Below are 16,320 nucleotides of genomic sequence, written 5' to 3'. Positions count from 1 at the left end.
CACGGCTCGCATCCAATTGAGCTGTTATACTAATGTACCGATGCCACACGTGCCATAACAATCCGGGAATGCGAGCGCTCTTTGCCTAGGGGGTGTGTGAATGCGTCAACAATGTCAATGCAATTGCACTGTGTTCCTTCACTCTATCATGAGTTCGAAGGCAGCATCCTCTGAAACTCATTGAGTGGTACCAGAGATTTCAAAGTCAATGACCGAGAGGGGAGGTCTTCAACTCTAGAGTTGAGTCGCAGCATCACCAAACGAGGCTCGGACGGACGGCATACGTATCACGTGACAATGAGCAGTCGACAACTCTACCATTGAAGGTGATAAAATAAGTCAGCAGATGTCGTACCGTATTAGACTACTATTAAACTAGAATAGACCATAGTAAGACTTCGTCGGACTCCGAGGAGTGATCCAATCAGATATCGTGGCTCAAGTCCTTATCGCCGCCTCAATTTCTCTTCTTTTCGGCGAAGAGTCAACTGTGGATTTGTCAGTATCCACTTGCGCCTGTCACTGAACACCTCGACTTCTCAACACGCCCTTCAAACTACATCATAGATACACACACATGATAACTTCAATTCACTTGCGTCTCAGAGCTGTTGTTTCTGTCTTTAGGGTCTCTCAGTTTCCTGCCAAGAACGGCGTGAATACCCATTCATATCTCAGCCACATCTTCACCTGCAAAATGTCGACCACTGCAGCCCCGAATGGCTCAGCGGCAAAGAAGCCCAACGGGAAGAAGGAGATCAAGATTCTTATGCTTCACGGTAAGATATGTGCCCTGTACTTGTACCTCTTATAACACCAGATCGGCCGTCCAGGGCCAACCTGTTACAACGTTTCTTCACCCATAACCCCTCCTCCAATCTCATCAAGTCATCACTAACACTCCAAGGCTACACCCAATCCGGGCCCCTCTTCCGCTCAAAAACTCGCGCCCTGGAGAAACTCGTCGCAAAATCCCTGGGCCCCTTCAACCTCGTTCCAACACTCTTCTACCCAACCGGACCCTCACAGCTCTCCCCGCGCGACATACCAGGGTTCGTCCCAGACGAGTCCGCCAACGGCGAGGACCAGGAAATCGACGCCTGGGCCTGGTGGCGCAAGGACGAGTCCTCGGGCTCCTACCGCTTCCTGGACCAGGGCATCTCCACCGTCGCCGACGCGGTCCGCGAAGCCGGCGGCGTCGACGGCGTGGTGGGTTTCAGCCAGGGCGGTGCTTTTGCCGCGCTCCTGGCAGCCATCTTGGAGGGCCCGCATCGCGATGAGAAGATGCCGGAGGATCTGAAGGCTTCGGCGCAGGCGTTGCGGGAGGCTAACGGAGGTCGGCCGTTCAAGTTTGCAGGCATTTACTCTGGTTTCTTTGCGCCGCCCGCGGAGTTGCAGTGGGCGTATGAGCCTAAGATCAAGACGCCTACACTGCACTTCCTTGGTAGTCTGGATACTGTGGTTGAGGAATCAAGGAGTCAGGGGCTTGTGGACCGTTGCGAGGAGCCTATGGTCGTTGTCCACCCTGGTGGCCACTACGTGCCTATTACCAAGGAGTGGGCCATGCCGCTGATCGGCTTCCTCAAGAAGATTGCCGACGAAGAAGCAGCGAAAGCAAACATTTAGATATACGTCATACATCAACTTACGAACGAATGAATTGGGTAGGGGTTTAGAAAGGTGCATCAATGGCATTGGTTCATCATAGAATAGACTGAAGCATGTTTTACACATCCCAGCCTGGTTCATTGCCTTCGTCTAAGATAGTGTTCTACAATTACACGCCGTAACCCATGCCAAAATCCCGGCACCCATCCAGACGTCTAATGCGCCTTAGTAGACTTTCCCTTGCCCGACTTAGACGCGCCAGGCTGAATGTTGGCCATCATCTCCTCCTTGGTAATGAGATGATCGATACGCTCAAGGTGGCCCAACAAGCTCTTCATGTTGGAGCTCCACTCGTTCAAAATATCATCCGCATCTCTGGGCTTGGCGAAGCTCACAATACGCGCGGGGCGATCGATCTTGGCGAAGATAGTCTTAGAGGTGACCAGCTCGCTAATGTACTTCTCCGTCTCATCCTCAGTGAGATCCAGTAGCTGAGTGAGGCGCTGGGTCTGGATGCGGGTATAGTACTTGGCGACCACACGCACGTTGTGCTCAATGACTCTCTTGCGGAGATCCAACCAGCGCTGGTGCGCCTTCTCGTCGTCCGACTGACCGGTTTGGGCGTCAAAGACATCAGTTTCGCACAGGTGAGGACCAAAGGTCTTCGCAACCTCTGGCCAGCGCATGAGCTCGTGGACTGTAAAAAGCTTGAGGAGCTCGGCCTCCTGGGTGACTTGGCCGATTCTGGAGTCCTTCTGGATTCTGTGCAGGAGATCGTGCTGCTCATTGTCGTGAGGGGCGAGAATGACGAAGTAGATAATGCGTTGGAGGACCTAGGGAATGATTGTAAGCAATTATACTGATCGTAACCGAGAGGATTGATCTTACAGGGTGAAGCTTCTTTGGGTCTTCCTCGACGGCCTCGGTGTCGAGGACCTGGCGGTAGTGCTTGCAGACGTCAAGGTACTTGTCATCATGCTTCGCGAGGATGATCTGTTGCTCGTAGTACCGCAGCTTCAGGTCTGTTGTGTCATCTTCCTTCTCTTCGGGGACCTCCTCGCCTCTCGCCTTCTTCTTCTCACGCTCCTTCTTCTCCTTCTCCAGCTGCTCCGGGGTCTTCTTCGGCTTTCGCGACAAGTATCGGGTGCTGATCTTCCTGCTCAGGATCTGTGCCTGGGTCCAGTCGCCGACCTCAATGCAGAGTGCGACTTGTGCGAGGATGAATTCGGTCTTCTCTCTTCGATCCATAGATCCGAATGTCTCAACCTGGAGCTCGCAGAGGATGTCTGTCGCCGCCTTGAGGTCGCCCTGCTCCTTCTTGATATCAGACAGAGTCTTGGTCACGCGCGCGCGCTCGACTTCGACAAAGATCTTTCCCTCGGTGACCGTCCGCAGTGTCTCGATAACAGTGAGCTTGGTTTCGAGGTTCGGGGTAGAGTCGAGGAAGCCCATGACCGCCTGGACCATCTTCGTAATAGCTTGCTTGAGCTGTCCATGCTTCTTCGAGAGAATCAGGACTTGCTCGTTCATCAAGCTCCAATCTCCAGCATTCTTGGTGATGTTGACAATGGCGATGAGTATACGCGATGTCGATGCGAGATCTGAGGACTGCGCTCCATTAGCACGTCAGCGTCTGGGGAAGGGAGGGGCAGCTTGCTCACCTGGCGGGTCTGCTTCTCCAGGACACTCAGCTTCTCGATGGCAGCTGAGATATCGCTCTATAGAGATATCAGTATTTATCGCATGGCCACGTCAATTCCGTGCTGTAATCCGCACCTTTGCGAGCTTCTCTGCCTCCGGGATCTGCTTGTCCGTCTCCTTCGAGAAGTCCTTCTCGGGCTTCAAGGCTGCCTCCGACATGCTGGGCGATAATCTGGGGGTTTATTTGTGTTGAGTGTAGCGACACGAGCTCAGGTCGGAATCGGGGTGGCAGTGGATTGGCAGTTGAAAAGGCTGTTGGTTGGGAAGGTGAGGCTGATTTGGTTGTTTGTTAGAATCGAAGGCTCCCGCAGCTACGCAACATGCTCGTGCCTACCTGACCTCACCCTGGCCACCGCAGTGCTCAGGTACCCGGATTAGGTAAGGCGGGGCAGAGCTGGCACGGAGGGACGTACCTTTTCCCGGCCGGCCCTTCGTTCCCGTTTCCATCGATGGTCTGTGCGTGGTGGCTTCCAGTAAATATCGATATCTTTCCTTTCATTTATTCTGGCTCTTGTTGATGGTTGAGAGACGGATAATATCCTTGCGAACAAGCACTTAATATTCCAGAGTCAATTTTAAACATCGAAAAGATGAATGAGTTTTCTCTTCATAGACTTCGTAGGATATGAGGAGGAATTATCTTACCTTACTGAGAGCCTGGACCAGACATTGCTGCTCACCTGCTTGTGTCTAGTTGAACATGATACTGATCAATATGTAAAGTCTGCTTAACGAGATAACCCTATTCTTTGATCTAGGCGAGCTGGATTTTCAACAAAACAGATCATCATGAGAATCCAGGCCATGATTTTCTATCCCTCAATTTAAAACGGATGCGACCTGTTGCCACTGCAACAAAGGCGGTAAAGCCCACACAGCCCAGCATAGCGACAACGATGACACAGTCACTCTCATGACTCCGAATTCTCTTCCAGTTTTTCTGGTCAGTTGCAGCATGTGTGCGCCTAATTCGAGGTACTCAATACAGGTACGGAAGCAGATACGCGGGATCCGCGGGGAAGTACTCTTGCTGGCAGCTCACATTCTCAATAGTTTGTCTGGTCCAGTTTTGGTGCTCGGGAACAAGTTATGTAATATTCAAAAACACATTATTCACTGGAAGGGTCTATCTATTGAGCGGGAAAACAACATTTAGGGGTTGACAGGTGGGGGAGTGCTGTCAATAACAATCGTCGTAGGGTTGACCTGGTTGCAGAGCAAGTCTCCAAGGCCACCGGCGTGGCAGTATGTGAAAACATCGCCCTCGCCCCAGTAGCCGAAACTGTTTGCCCCTGTCAGTTCGTCATCGTTCTCAAGTCTCATGATTGGAAGTAACTTACGCAAGGCCAAGCTCGTGGTAGATGCGCAGCGCAAACTCGGTCTCCTTGCCTGGACGGATCGTGAAGCGGTACTTGGACTCGCCGCAGGTGATCACATCGGAGGGAACGCCGGTCGCACCCTGGCAGGCCAGATCTGTAGCGTTGTTACCAGAGAGGAGGAAGCTGACGTTGGTGACTGTTCCATTTTGCTGCTTGCGGACGGAAAGGTCGGCGATGTCGATGTTCTCGTACGGGCGAGGCTCTTCCGTCTCTTGGGGCGCCGGGGCAGCGAGGGCAGCAACACCGAAGAGGCCAGTGACGGTAGCGAGAGTGAACTTCATTTTGCAGTATGAGGACGGTCTTGGATCGTGTCTGGTGATGTTTGGAATAGCTGGGGTTCTGTTGCACGGCTGGTAGTAGTGAGGGTAGGAATCCAGTTTGGAAGACGCTGCGTGGTTGTCAATTATATACTTGCGATAGGCTCGAGATACTGGACCATATGATCATCATCGCCAAGTCGGTTTGGTCGGACAAGCGAGGTTGGTGATTTCGACGTCACCGTCGCTTGGGAGGTAACCATTGTGTGGGGAATGCCTGTCCGGCAAATCCCAAAATGGCTGCGTTCTCGTAAAGGAAACCATGGCAGTGTTGGAAGCGGGTAAACACGAATGACAAGCAATTCTGTCTCACTCTCAACAGCTCCTCTCTCGAAAAGTTTTGTCTCGTGGGTAGGCAATGCCAGAAATAGCACATGAGATGAACTGTTCGATTCTCCACATCGATCAAGAACTCTAATTTGACCAGGGCACTAATACCACAACTTCCGCAAAACTTCTATCAAGCGAAGACCGGTATACTGGCATTCGGCAGGTAATACCGGGTAGGTGCTACTTCTACTGGAGATAGTGACACTTACAGGGAGGCAAACAAGTCCGAAGAGAGAGAAAGCGCTGGAAGTGGTAGCCTGCAAGACCTGAAAGCTAATCCCTGACAGAGACAGCAACATTGTTTTGTTGCGTAGGTAGTGACATCGGGCAGAAAAAATGTGGACAAAATGACCGCCGATCTTCTCGTATTACCGCCAAGACCAGTGTGGTGTTTTTGATGCGGTGATGCCCGCAACGGGCCACTCCCCATTATAAAATCCCCAAATTCCCCGAAGGTTCCAGCTTCCGCTGTCGCCAGCAGCAAAATCCATCAGTCCAGCTGACACTCCCTCTCAGAACGGACAATATTTGTTGACCTTTGAGGATTCTGATGTTCTCAGTCTCTGCTTTTCAATGACATCTGGTACTGAAGACATGGAGATTTTGCGCGATCAATGTGACACCGGACCTCCATCTGGGCTCCTCCCGCCACCAAATATGTACTTAAGCTCAGACTACCTTAGAGTCATCAAAGACGCATGCCCAATCTCACTAAGGTTGATTTACACAGAGTCCTATTCAATCCGTCATAACCACTTCTCTTGACGTTTTCTTATTCCGATACAGTGCATTGACCCACTGGGAGGGGTTGAGATTCGAGATGACAGGAAATAATAGTCAAGATAGTCATTAATGTTGTGATTGCTTCGCCCGACAGCCCTAACTCCATCTGAGCCCAAGGGGTTCCGCTGTCCCGGGGTCCTTATTCAGAGCCACGCAGTCCTTGTCACAAAGTACCAAGTAAGGCTAAATCTGGCCGTCACTTCATTCCCAACATTGGCCATTCAACTCAGGCTCGAGGACATCTCTCTGAGTGATTTCCTCGTTGTCAAATGACGGAGCTATTGTTGCAGTCAGTGATTTACTTTAGTAAAGACAACGTTGTGTTGTTAGCGAACCGTCCTAAACCCCCAGGAATCGTGGATTGTTAGACCTCGAACTTCACCAGTTCTGTAATCCCACTGTATCCGACTTGTCTAATGACCCTCTTCTGCAAGACTCCTGGCGTCGGTATGTCGTAAAAGTTGGGCTTGGGCACGGGAACTTGATGTGAAGAGTCTTATCCTTGTCGGCTGCATATCATGCGAGTCTCTGCCCACAAAGAAAAAGCACCTGTCGCACAGGTCGGCTGAGTGATAAGATTAAGGTAGAGGAGAATCGAGAAAAATTGAAGCCAGTGGATTCGCTTAAATACTCAATAATTATGACAACTCACATCGGTTCTTAACATCAAGTTTAGAGAAGAACAATGTCTAGATACATACGTTGACAGTTGAACAGGTTCCACCGAGCACAATCCAGTGCACGAGAGCAGCGTCGAGCTCGCCCGCGACTTTCTGACATGATAAGACGGGGACCGGCGCACATTAGGCGAGAATCTAGAGAATGGGGGTCTATTCTCAAAGAAGAGACGATAGCTACATATCATTGTTTCATCACAATTCTACCTAGGATAATAAACAGTGCACACGTAATGGCCAGAGATCTGGCATGTTGCTGGATCATGACGTGCTTATGGTATCATCTCCGCGACTCCGTCAGATTAACTTAACGGTGACGACACCCTTAGAAGGCACAGAGACGGATACCTCCGAGCCCGTGATAGTGGACGCCGTGGAAGCGAACTTGTGGCTGTTGTCAGTAACCCACGCGCTCGCAGACTTGGGAGTGAACCCCTTGAATGAGACGCTGGCAGACTTAGCAGCGCTGTCATTGTTCGTGAAAATGACCACAATAGACCCATCCTTGTTTTTGACTGCTGCGGTCAAGACGTCGGATGCCACCATGCCCGACGTTTGCAATCTCTGCGCGCCGGGGCGGATGTACCGGGACCACATGGCGAATGCCCAAAAGTTGGCGGACGGCGTCGCGGTCTTTCCATCCTGAGTATCAACAAGGTGGGAATCAGACTGTAGCTGCTTGAGTTCAAAGCCCTCCCAATAGAGGTAGGCAGAGAGATTGGCATTGATGATACCAACGGCAATCTTGTTGGCCCAGGTCATGCCCTCGGTGGCGCCTCCATTCTTGTACCAGGTCAGATCAAAGGCTGTCGTGATGCCAGACTCGGTGACCCAGGAAGACAGCTTAGTATTAAGAGCGGTGTTGGCGTCGCCTGAGTAGGTGTGCGAGGTGATCAGGCCCAAGTGAGATTCCATACCGGCGGCAACGAGAGCGTTGGTGTATTTGACGGTTGAGCCCCAGCCAACAGCATCACAGCAAGTGACTGCAGTCTTGAGACCGGCAGATTGAACGGCTTTGGACAGAGTGGGGATGAAAGAGATGGCCTCCTGGGCATTGAAGCTGATTTGCATCTGGGAGTATCCAGGGCTGGGTGGTGAGTTTGTCAGTCCATGTCCCTAGCTGCAAGGGGGGTCTTGATGCTTACGAAAAGTCGGGCTCATTAAGGAAGCCTAGGTGGGTAATGTTGAGTCCGGCTTGCTGGTAGTACTTGACATACTGCACGAGGAAGTCGGCGTAGGCTTGTCGCCAACCCCCAGAGGAGCAGGTATGACCGGTTGTGCCGCATAAGTATCTAGAAGGTGTTAGAGAGTAGCCATTCAAGTGACTACTTGCGTCCTCGAAACTCACCCCGCTGTCGCTTCGTTACCACTCGTCTTCATAAATCCAGGAGCACTCCAAGCGTCAGCGTAGATTTGATTCACCCCATAGCTGACGGCCTGCTTCGTGAACCAGACCTGACCGCTGTCGTCGTTGTCCCAAGTATAAGTCGGCTTGCCTGTAGGCGATCCAGGGTTCGTGGGAAGAATGCTGTCTCCTTTGCCGCCGGAACCAATGCGATTGCGGATGATACTGAACCCAGCACCTTTGGTAGGGCTGAAAAGCAGGTCAAGAGCCTCTTTCTGGAGGGCCGTGGGTGCGTTCTGGAACTCCTTGGCACGCCCAAAAGCTTGAGAGAAGCCAAATCCGTCGATTCTCTGCAGCTTGGAGGTGGTGTCGACGGTAACCTGGCCAAGTGCCAAGGCGCCTAGGCCGACAACACCAAGCAAAGTTGTGAAGGGTGACATCTGATCAGCCAATCATGAACCAAAAAAGAGTGTGATGATTGATATGGAAAGGAATGTGGAAGTGGGTTGAATCCGCGCGCCAAGAAAAATGACAACTCCGGGAGTTTTGCGGATCTCATATACATGGGGCATTCAAGAAACTACCGAACAACGCGGGAGTCTCGCATCCCCTTTAGCAGGATATCAATCAGTACGAAAGTCATTCTGATTGCTATTCTCTAGAGATTGCGAATTTTGGTGCATGCCGGCCCGCCAGACCCAGAATTAAGGAGTTTGGATAATATATTCGAAGTAATGTTGTGCTCATGTCATTTTTACGAAGCTGCAGTGGCACTCATTGGAGCAGGGAGAGAAAATAAATCGCTCCAATAGAAATTTTGGTGATCTAGTCTCGGGAACGTCCGAACTGCTCGCATAGCAGCGAAGTTGGGGCTCCCTAGTCCCTCTTCGGTAAGTGACATAGAGTGAACATGAAACTCAGGGGCCAGGTTAATATGTATTATTCAACTACAAATTACGGCAGGGAACTTTGTGACCGTGATTGCACCTTGAATCTTACGTGAAATTCTGGAACAGTCGTTATGAGGAAGCATAGAGGTTTAAACTCCTAAGGGCTGTAGTACAGTAGGTACACTTTCGTTGTCTGGAGATGGCCATAGCTCTCATTGAAGGACTCCACGGCATCACCACTTACCCAATTCGTTTGAAACATCGGGTCTCAATAGTAAAATGTTGTAGTGCGAAGTGTTCTTTATTAACTCGTAAGTCAGTGGACCTTGATACGACAGTTCCTGATATAAAACACAAGAGAGGTTGGTTCTTCCGTCATTGGCCTTCCCGTTCAACCCATACGCCTCAGTCGTTCTTGTTTCTACTTCTCTTCACTCTTTTGGTATATCCATTCCATACAACGCAACATCTTTTGTCACAATGAAGTTCACTCCTGTTATCTTAGCCGTTGCCCAGGTGGCATCCGCTCATTACTTCTTCGACACCGTGGTTCAAGATGGTGCCGCCGGAAAGTCTTTCCAATACATCCGAGACTTCACCCGTGCCACCAAGTACAATCCGATCAAGTTCTCGAACAACCCGGCTGCCGATATTCGCGATGGTTCCTACATCGACGGCCCGGACAGCAGATGCAACCAGGGAGCTTTCACCAACGCCGCCAAGACGCAGGTCCTCGACGTCACTGCGGGAAGCGACGTTACGGTGAAGCTTGGCGTGGGCGCTACCATGCAGCACCCTGGTTAGAAACCCTGTCGCCGCGTGATTCGCCTCGAAGTTGAATGTTGACTGATATTTGCGTCCGATTACTACAGGGCCTGCCCTGTACTACATGTCGAAAGCTCCTGATGGCAGCGTCAAGGACTACGACGGCTCGGGTGACTGGTTCAAGATTGGCGAGACGGGCGTTTGCACCCAGAGTGGTGACTTCACCAAAGACGCTTGGTGCACTTGGGACAAGAACACTCTTACCGCCACTATTCCCAAGGATACGCCATCTGGCGAGTACCTCCTGCGCTTCGAGCACATTGGTAAGAATACTGGCTTTATATTTGCAAACGTCTTTTCACTCTGATAGTCTAACCAATCCTTTAGGCGTCCACAAGTCGTTCGACCACGAGCCTGAGCACTTCGTTTCTTGCGTCCAGGTCAAGGTCACAGGAGGCGGCAACGGGACTCCCGGCCCGCTGGTCAAGTTCCCTGGCGCCTACAAGTATACCGATCCCTACGTGAGCTTCAGCCTCTACAACGGATACAAGGCTTTCCCGATGCCTGGTCCTGCTGTGTGGACCGGCGGATCGAGCGACGTCAACAGCACCTCGGCAGCTGAAGCAACGGTCCCGAGCAGCTTGCCTTCGACGACCCTGATCACCGCGACTCGTTCTGCCACCCCCAGCGCAAAGGCTAGTGCCGCTTGCGCCAAGCTCCGCCACTGATGAGTCTGACCATCAGCAATAAGAGGCATAGAATTCTGCCTCTGATATCACTCACCCTGGATGGGTGATGAAGTGTGTCAGAATGAAGGCTTCTGCTTGTTGTTCAGATGCTACTGTAGGCGGTGTGTTACCTGAGTCCTCTTCTCATTCTCCTGTACAGTGTTAGAGACAAACTTGGAGCTAGCATAGCCAACGGAATATATATTATCGCATTCCTATGGAAAGTCTGTGCTCCAGATGTGCTCTTACTGATGGAGGCTGCGGATACTTGTGTTCAAGATGTATCCTTAAGCTCTTGTACATGGATTATGTTATCCAAAGCAAGCAACACCGCAAGTACGTTCCTCTTGAAGGAAACAAAGAACATGTTTGGTATTCCTTGATTGAACCTGAATCATTTCGTCCTATTATTGACTTCTTCACATTTAAAAAAGAAAGAGCAGAGTGACTCTCAAACCGCCATCACCTCGTCAACTGACAAGTTCATTGCAGAGGCAAAGCTGGGTGCGGCTTGCATGGTGACCTCTTGCACTGTCATAGGTTCTCCAGTCCGCGACGGTGAAATGTGGCGTTCTCCTGCCGGACCATCTCTGCAGAGTGGCGCTGAAGATGGGCTGACAAAAACGACGTGCCATGAGGAATGTACTATCAAAGTTTGTAGTCATAAGACATTAGTCGGGCTCGCCTGAACCCAGGCGACTGCCTAGGTACGCATACGTTGAACCTTTAGAGTTATGTGGCGTGCCTAATATCGGGGAAATAGCGTTATCAAACCGGCATTGCCCGGGCATGGACAACACATTGGCTCATCAAACCCAGATGGACATAGTGAACCCTACATGTAAGGGAGACGGATAGCGATGCATTGTTCTAGTGATAGGTTGAAACCTATTCAGTCCTGGTTGCTCAAGTGCCGGGCGGACTTCTTCACATGGTCTATGCTGAGAGTAAGACGAGCTAACCCATCACATGTTCAATAAAGTATGTGGGTGAGTTCAAGAAGATGTAAGCGATGGGAAGTCTACGGAGTACATGTACTCTTCAGTCATGAATTCAGATCCCTTCAATGCTGCTTTTGGTCACGTAGAACTTAACAATGATACCCCTGTCGAAGGCATGGAGGATTAGCCAGGCGGTCAGCGATTCATGGATGTTGGAAAAGGGATGCCGAGGTGGGGGTCAAAGACGAGAACAGATTGAATGATTGATGGCTACCGTGGAGGTGGGGAAAGGACCTTTGAGGTCTATCGTCGACCTAGGTCTTGGTCATCCATCATCCTCATAGGGTTATCATAGTACAATCAAATTATACAGAAAGAAAGATTATCAAGGGTCAGAAGGGATGTCAAATTCGTGAGCCGAGCACTCCGATCATGGATATGGCTCTTGCGGAAACTGTACTCGTTTCCTGGGAGCTCGAGGGAATTGGAGAGCTCACCACACCCAGACGGCGAAAAAGAGTTGCCCCATGATCCCCAACGTGTGACCCCCACATAGTCCCGCAAACATCCCTGGCCCCAGGTATCCAAGAAATCCCATATTTCTTCTGCCCTTAGGCTGGATCTGATGCTGGAGAGCTGCAAGGTGGGGGCATTCCGAAGACAAGTCGGCTGATGTTTGGGGGGTTCAGGGATGGCCAAGCAGCAAGGAACAAAGGCATCGCTTGGATGCTGCCATTTTGGGCCCTACCCCATGGGGCGTTTCCCCGCGTTTGGATTGTTCTCCACGTTTGCCTCAGGATAGGGAAAAAGCGAAGGGAAGCAGATGATTGTGGGACGAGGAGACGGAATGGGAGGTTGTTCTAAGGTTGAAGGGTCCGGGGAAATGGAGATTAAGTTCAGGGCCCTTCCCGCGTCTTTTGACCGCCGTATGTTTGACCTCTCGTAGACAGGTCTTCTTGTCTGTCACGCCAACTTCCTTTTTCGTTACCACTCGCTATTAAATATTAGAGCCACGAGATAAGAAGGCTCTGATCAGTCTCGGACCGATACGAAGCCATGGATATGGACAAGACAGAGCAGTCTTCAGACCAGGTCGAGGACGTCAACGCCGATAAGCTAAGCCAGCATGGCGGCAACCTCATGATGCCCGCCAGCTTGGCGGCCTTGAGCCAGGAAGAGTACGAGAGAACTGGCAAGAAGGCAACATTGAAAATGGACCTGGTGATTATGCCCATCATGGTCATCATGTACATCCGTAACTGCAACCCGCCTACCCTAGTCGTCTTCTCCAAGAGGACACGACTAACATATTGGAAGTCAACTACCTCGACCGCCAAAACATTGCTAGCGCAAAGCTCGCCAACATCACCACAGACCTGAACCTGAGCCAAGTCGAGTACCAGACGACCGTCAGCATCTTATTTGTTGGATACAGTAAGAACCAATAATCCTTTTAGTCGGAGAAGCACTACCTTCTTAGAACCCAACTAATACAGAAGCTTTGCAGTCCTCATGCAAGTCCCCTCTAACATGATCGTCGGCAAGATCAAGTGGCCCGGGGCGTACATCTGCTGTGGCATGGCAGCCTGGGGCGTCATCTCCTCCCTCATGGCCGTGGTGCACAACTACGAAGGCCTCTTGATGGCGCGCTTCTTCCTTGGTTTCGTTGAGGCCATCTTCTTCCCTGGAGCACTGTACTTCCTCTCCTTGTTCTAGTAAGCGATCCCATTCATGTGCTCTTGGTCCCAAGAATATTGATTTGTGTCTATCTACCTAGTAACCGGAAGCAATTTGCCCTGCGGACTGCCATCCTCTATTCTGGTTCCCAGCTGGGCAATGCGTTCGGCGGGCTCTTCGCCATCGCCATCTTGAATCTGGATGGTGCACACGGACTTGCAGGTTGGCGTTGGGTATGTCCTCATTCTCTCCTCTCCATCTGAAGACTTCTTGGGCTCATCATTACAACCGCAGCTCTTCCTCGTTGAGGGAGTCATCACCGTCGGCTTGGCCATCCCGTTCGCGTGCATTCTGCCCAACTCCAACAAGAAGATTCCCACTCTGACCCAGCTGGAGTGCGAGTGGGTACAATACAACTTTGCCGCAGATCAGGGTCAGGAAGATGATTCCAGCGAAGTCACCGCTATGAAGGGCTTCATGATGGCAGTCACTGACCCAAAGACCTGGATGCTGATGGGTGTCCTCTACTCTGTAAGTCGCATGCTTCCCTCATCTGACCCCTTCGCGAGACCTCTCAACTTATACGGACAATCAGACCTACATCGTCGGCGCCGTCGCAAATTTCTTCCCATCCGTCGTCGGCGGCCTTGGCTTCTCCCGCACGATGACCTACGCCCTCACCGCGCCCCCCTTCCTCCTCTGCGTCATCACCATGCTCCTGAACGGTTTCCACTCAGACCGCAAGCAGGAACGCTTCCTGCACATCGTCATCCCGCTATGCATCACCCTCGTCGCCAACATCATCGCCGTCTCAACGACCAATACAGCAGCACGCTACGTCGCCATGATGCTCCTCCCCGGTTCCTTCTACGCTGCCGCCGTGGTCGTGCTCTCGTGGATCACGGGTAGTCTGGCCCAGCCTTCGGTCAAGCGCGCGAGTGCTATTGCGCTTATTAATGCCATGTGTAACACGCCGAATATTTGGGGTAGTTATCTCTACTATGGTGCGCCGAGATACGTTACAGCGTTTATTGTGAATATCGCGGCGACGGGGTTGGCGATTGCGTTTGCTACAGTGACGAGGATCTGGTTGACGCGGTTGAATGCCAAGTTGGACCGGGGCGAAGACACGGGGAAGCATGGGCCGACGCAGGCGCAGGTTGCTGGGGGGTTCAGATATCTCATTTGAGGTTTCTTCTGGGGAATCCTATCATGATCGGTCAATAGTCTTGAGGAAGAATTTCCTCCGCTGCATATGTTTACGTTGGAAGTCTCAATGGTGTTTACGATGCCTCAAGCTCCCCAAAGATTTTGGGATTGAACTTAGTCCGAGACACTTGGCAATGGATTTTGGGCTCGTGAATCTGTTCTCTCTGTCCGCAACTCAGTATAGAGAATCATTGCCTAGCAAGCTGGAAGGTCACTTCGTATTGTGACGTAGCAGGATTTCCCGTCATACGCTGTTCTTCCACACCACATAAGTAACAAAACGACTTTACTGAAGTGCCTTAGATAGACTCTATGATGAGAAGGCTCCTTGTTACAGATGACCACAGTACTTGTCAGTGTTCTTAGTTGACGCTTGGCCCTCGAAATAGTCTACAGCTTCACCCTCCCTGTAACTTCCTTTTCAGCACGTTCGCTATTAACCATCGCAGGAACGATTTCATCCACACTCGTGGCACCCGCGAGCGCCATATTAGTCTGCAGCTCATGCCTTAGAATCTGCACCAATCGTCTCACACCAGCCCCGCCATAGCCAGCGGTCATTGAATACAAAAACGGCCGACCAACGCCAACCGCAGTGGCACCAAGCGCAATAGCCTTTAGGACATCCGTACCACGCCTAATGCCACCATCGACAAACACCTGGAACTTGTTTCTTGTCTCGGGGTAGAGGAGGTGCGGCGCGTATCTCCGAATTTCGAGGAGTGTGAGCATGGATGCCTGTGCCGTGTCTTGGGACCTCCCGCCGTGGTTCGATAGCACGATGCCGTCCACGCCGTGCTGGTGAGCGATGACCGCATCTTCAACCGACTGGATCCCCTTGATAACAATCGGCAACGAGGTCGTCTGTCTTATCCATGTTAGATCGGACCACGTCAACGCCGCATTCAATAACCCAGAGGCCGTCGTCTTCGCCACGCCGCTGGGCTCTGAAAGGGGCTCATCGCCAACAGTCAGCCTCTCATCGCGCTCGCGCTTGCCGATGACGGGCGAATCGACCGTTACAAAGATCGCCTTTGCGCCTAACCTCTCTGCCTTTCGAATTGTAGCTTGTACCTTCTCTCTATTCCGATCTACGTACAGCTGGAAAAATAACGGCTGTGCTTCGTTCACTCTAGCGCCGAAGATGGACTCGACCGACGCGCTCGGCTTGGTGGGCATACAGTACAGAATCCCTTCCTTGCCCGCAGCCCTCGAGAGAATCGTCTCAGCTTCGGAGTGGGCGTACTTGGCCTGTCCCGTAGGCGAGATGTAGAAAGGTAGGGAGGAAGGGAGGCCAAGAATATTGGTAGACGTGGAGATGGAGTCGACGTTTCGGAGAATGCGCGGACGGAGGGCAAGCTTGCGGAATACGCGGCGTGAGTCATTAAGACTTCGTTCGTCTTCTGCACCGGAGTAGTAGTACGCCCAGCCCATAGGCGAGAGGTACTTCTCCGCGACCTTTTCGAAATCGTCGGCGTTGATGATGGCGCCTAGATGCGGGAAAGCTGGCTTTTGCTTTTCAGGGGCGTTGGACGAGGGGTCTTGTGGCTCTGGTAGTGTTGCTGGGTCTACGGGGCCCAGACACCGGTCTGGCGATAGGGTCTCTGTGATGAGATCTGGGTTGTGGATGGAGTCATAGTCCTCTGTCGCGTCTCGGCCGGCACATTTGATGATGAGTTTTGCGCCGCCAGGGTGCTCATCAAGGAAGTCTGGTTTGGTGTGAGCTGGCATTATGGAGCGAGATACCAGGGCATGTACCTACCTGTGACGTCCCATACTTGGCCATGCACGATGACCCAGCACGAGTCCTTGGTGTTATTCTTCGCAACCTCCGTGCCGCTCACGACCATGGTGACGATGGCTGATGAGTATCAATGCTTTGGAGTGAGAGCAAGGGAGCAAGGCGCAAGAGAGATTGACATTGATAGCATGGGCGGATCCAACGTTTTCCACATCTCCAGAGGCACCTT

The 16,320-nt window shown here is 51.7% G+C and overlaps 7 protein-coding genes across 7 annotated transcripts; 3 read left to right on the top strand and 4 right to left on the bottom strand.

Annotated features, from left to right (window-relative positions):
- The first annotated feature begins 389 nt into the window (after positions 1 to 389).
- Positions 390 to 1,729, top strand: BDZ83DRAFT_630324 (serine hydrolase). Its single transcript, XM_060508819.1, has 2 exons — positions 390 to 779; positions 908 to 1,729. The coding sequence occupies exons 1-2, from the start codon at positions 578 to 580 to the stop codon at positions 1,624 to 1,626; spliced, it is 921 nt and encodes a 306-aa protein (XP_060362063.1). The 5' UTR covers positions 390 to 577; the 3' UTR covers positions 1,627 to 1,729.
- BDZ83DRAFT_630323 (PCI domain-containing protein) lies at positions 1,730 to 3,646 on the bottom strand. Its single transcript, XM_060508818.1, has 4 exons — positions 3,385 to 3,646; positions 3,270 to 3,326; positions 2,497 to 3,216; positions 1,730 to 2,441 (listed from the first exon to the last, which is right to left on the bottom strand). Exons 1-4 carry the CDS (start codon positions 3,466 to 3,468, stop codon positions 1,824 to 1,826), a joined length of 1,479 nt encoding a protein of 492 aa, XP_060362062.1. The 5' UTR covers positions 3,469 to 3,646; the 3' UTR covers positions 1,730 to 1,823.
- Positions 3,647 to 4,461: 815 nt separating this feature from the next.
- BDZ83DRAFT_754727 (uncharacterized protein) lies at positions 4,462 to 4,969 on the bottom strand (the record flags this gene model as incomplete). Its single annotated transcript, XM_060514515.1, has 2 exons — positions 4,462 to 4,591; positions 4,650 to 4,969. 2 exons carry the CDS (start codon positions 4,967 to 4,969, stop codon positions 4,462 to 4,464), a joined length of 450 nt encoding a protein of 149 aa, XP_060362061.1.
- Positions 4,970 to 6,726: 1,757 nt separating this feature from the next.
- On the bottom strand, positions 6,727 to 8,580 carry BDZ83DRAFT_742966 (cellulosome enzyme; the record flags this gene model as incomplete). Its single annotated transcript, XM_060513128.1, has 3 exons — positions 6,727 to 7,882; positions 7,941 to 8,087; positions 8,144 to 8,580. The coding sequence occupies 3 exons, from the start codon at positions 8,578 to 8,580 to the stop codon at positions 7,093 to 7,095; spliced, it is 1,374 nt and encodes a 457-aa protein (XP_060362060.1). The 3' UTR covers positions 6,727 to 7,092.
- Positions 8,581 to 9,438: 858 nt separating this feature from the next.
- Positions 9,439 to 11,003, top strand: BDZ83DRAFT_704916 (glycosyl hydrolase family 61-domain-containing protein). The gene is made up of 3 exons (XM_060511499.1): positions 9,439 to 9,829; positions 9,903 to 10,118; positions 10,183 to 11,003. The coding sequence occupies exons 1-3, from the start codon at positions 9,511 to 9,513 to the stop codon at positions 10,521 to 10,523; spliced, it is 876 nt and encodes a 291-aa protein (XP_060362059.1). The 5' UTR covers positions 9,439 to 9,510; the 3' UTR covers positions 10,524 to 11,003.
- A 1,426-nt stretch (positions 11,004 to 12,429) lies between these two features.
- Positions 12,430 to 14,408, top strand: BDZ83DRAFT_676869 (major facilitator superfamily domain-containing protein). Its single transcript, XM_060511163.1, has 6 exons — positions 12,430 to 12,719; positions 12,782 to 12,898; positions 12,972 to 13,179; positions 13,242 to 13,374; positions 13,436 to 13,672; positions 13,737 to 14,408. The coding sequence occupies exons 1-6, from the start codon at positions 12,521 to 12,523 to the stop codon at positions 14,328 to 14,330; spliced, it is 1,488 nt and encodes a 495-aa protein (XP_060362058.1). The 5' UTR covers positions 12,430 to 12,520; the 3' UTR covers positions 14,331 to 14,408.
- Positions 14,409 to 14,740: 332 nt separating this feature from the next.
- On the bottom strand, positions 14,741 to 16,200 carry BDZ83DRAFT_584025 (glycolate oxidase; the record flags this gene model as incomplete). Its single annotated transcript, XM_060505718.1, has 2 exons — positions 14,741 to 16,059; positions 16,113 to 16,200. The coding sequence occupies 2 exons, from the start codon at positions 16,198 to 16,200 to the stop codon at positions 14,741 to 14,743; spliced, it is 1,407 nt and encodes a 468-aa protein (XP_060362057.1).
- Positions 16,201 to 16,320: the final 120 nt, after the last annotated feature.

Source organism: Colletotrichum acutatum (assembly GCF_030867785.1).
Source record: "Colletotrichum acutatum strain CBS 112980 chromosome Unknown BDZ83scaffold_86, whole genome shotgun sequence".
NCBI lineage: Eukaryota > Fungi > Ascomycota > Sordariomycetes > Glomerellales > Glomerellaceae > Colletotrichum > Colletotrichum acutatum.
Note: the sequence above shows the minus strand (reverse complement) of the source record. Positions and strands in the feature narration are given on the sequence as shown.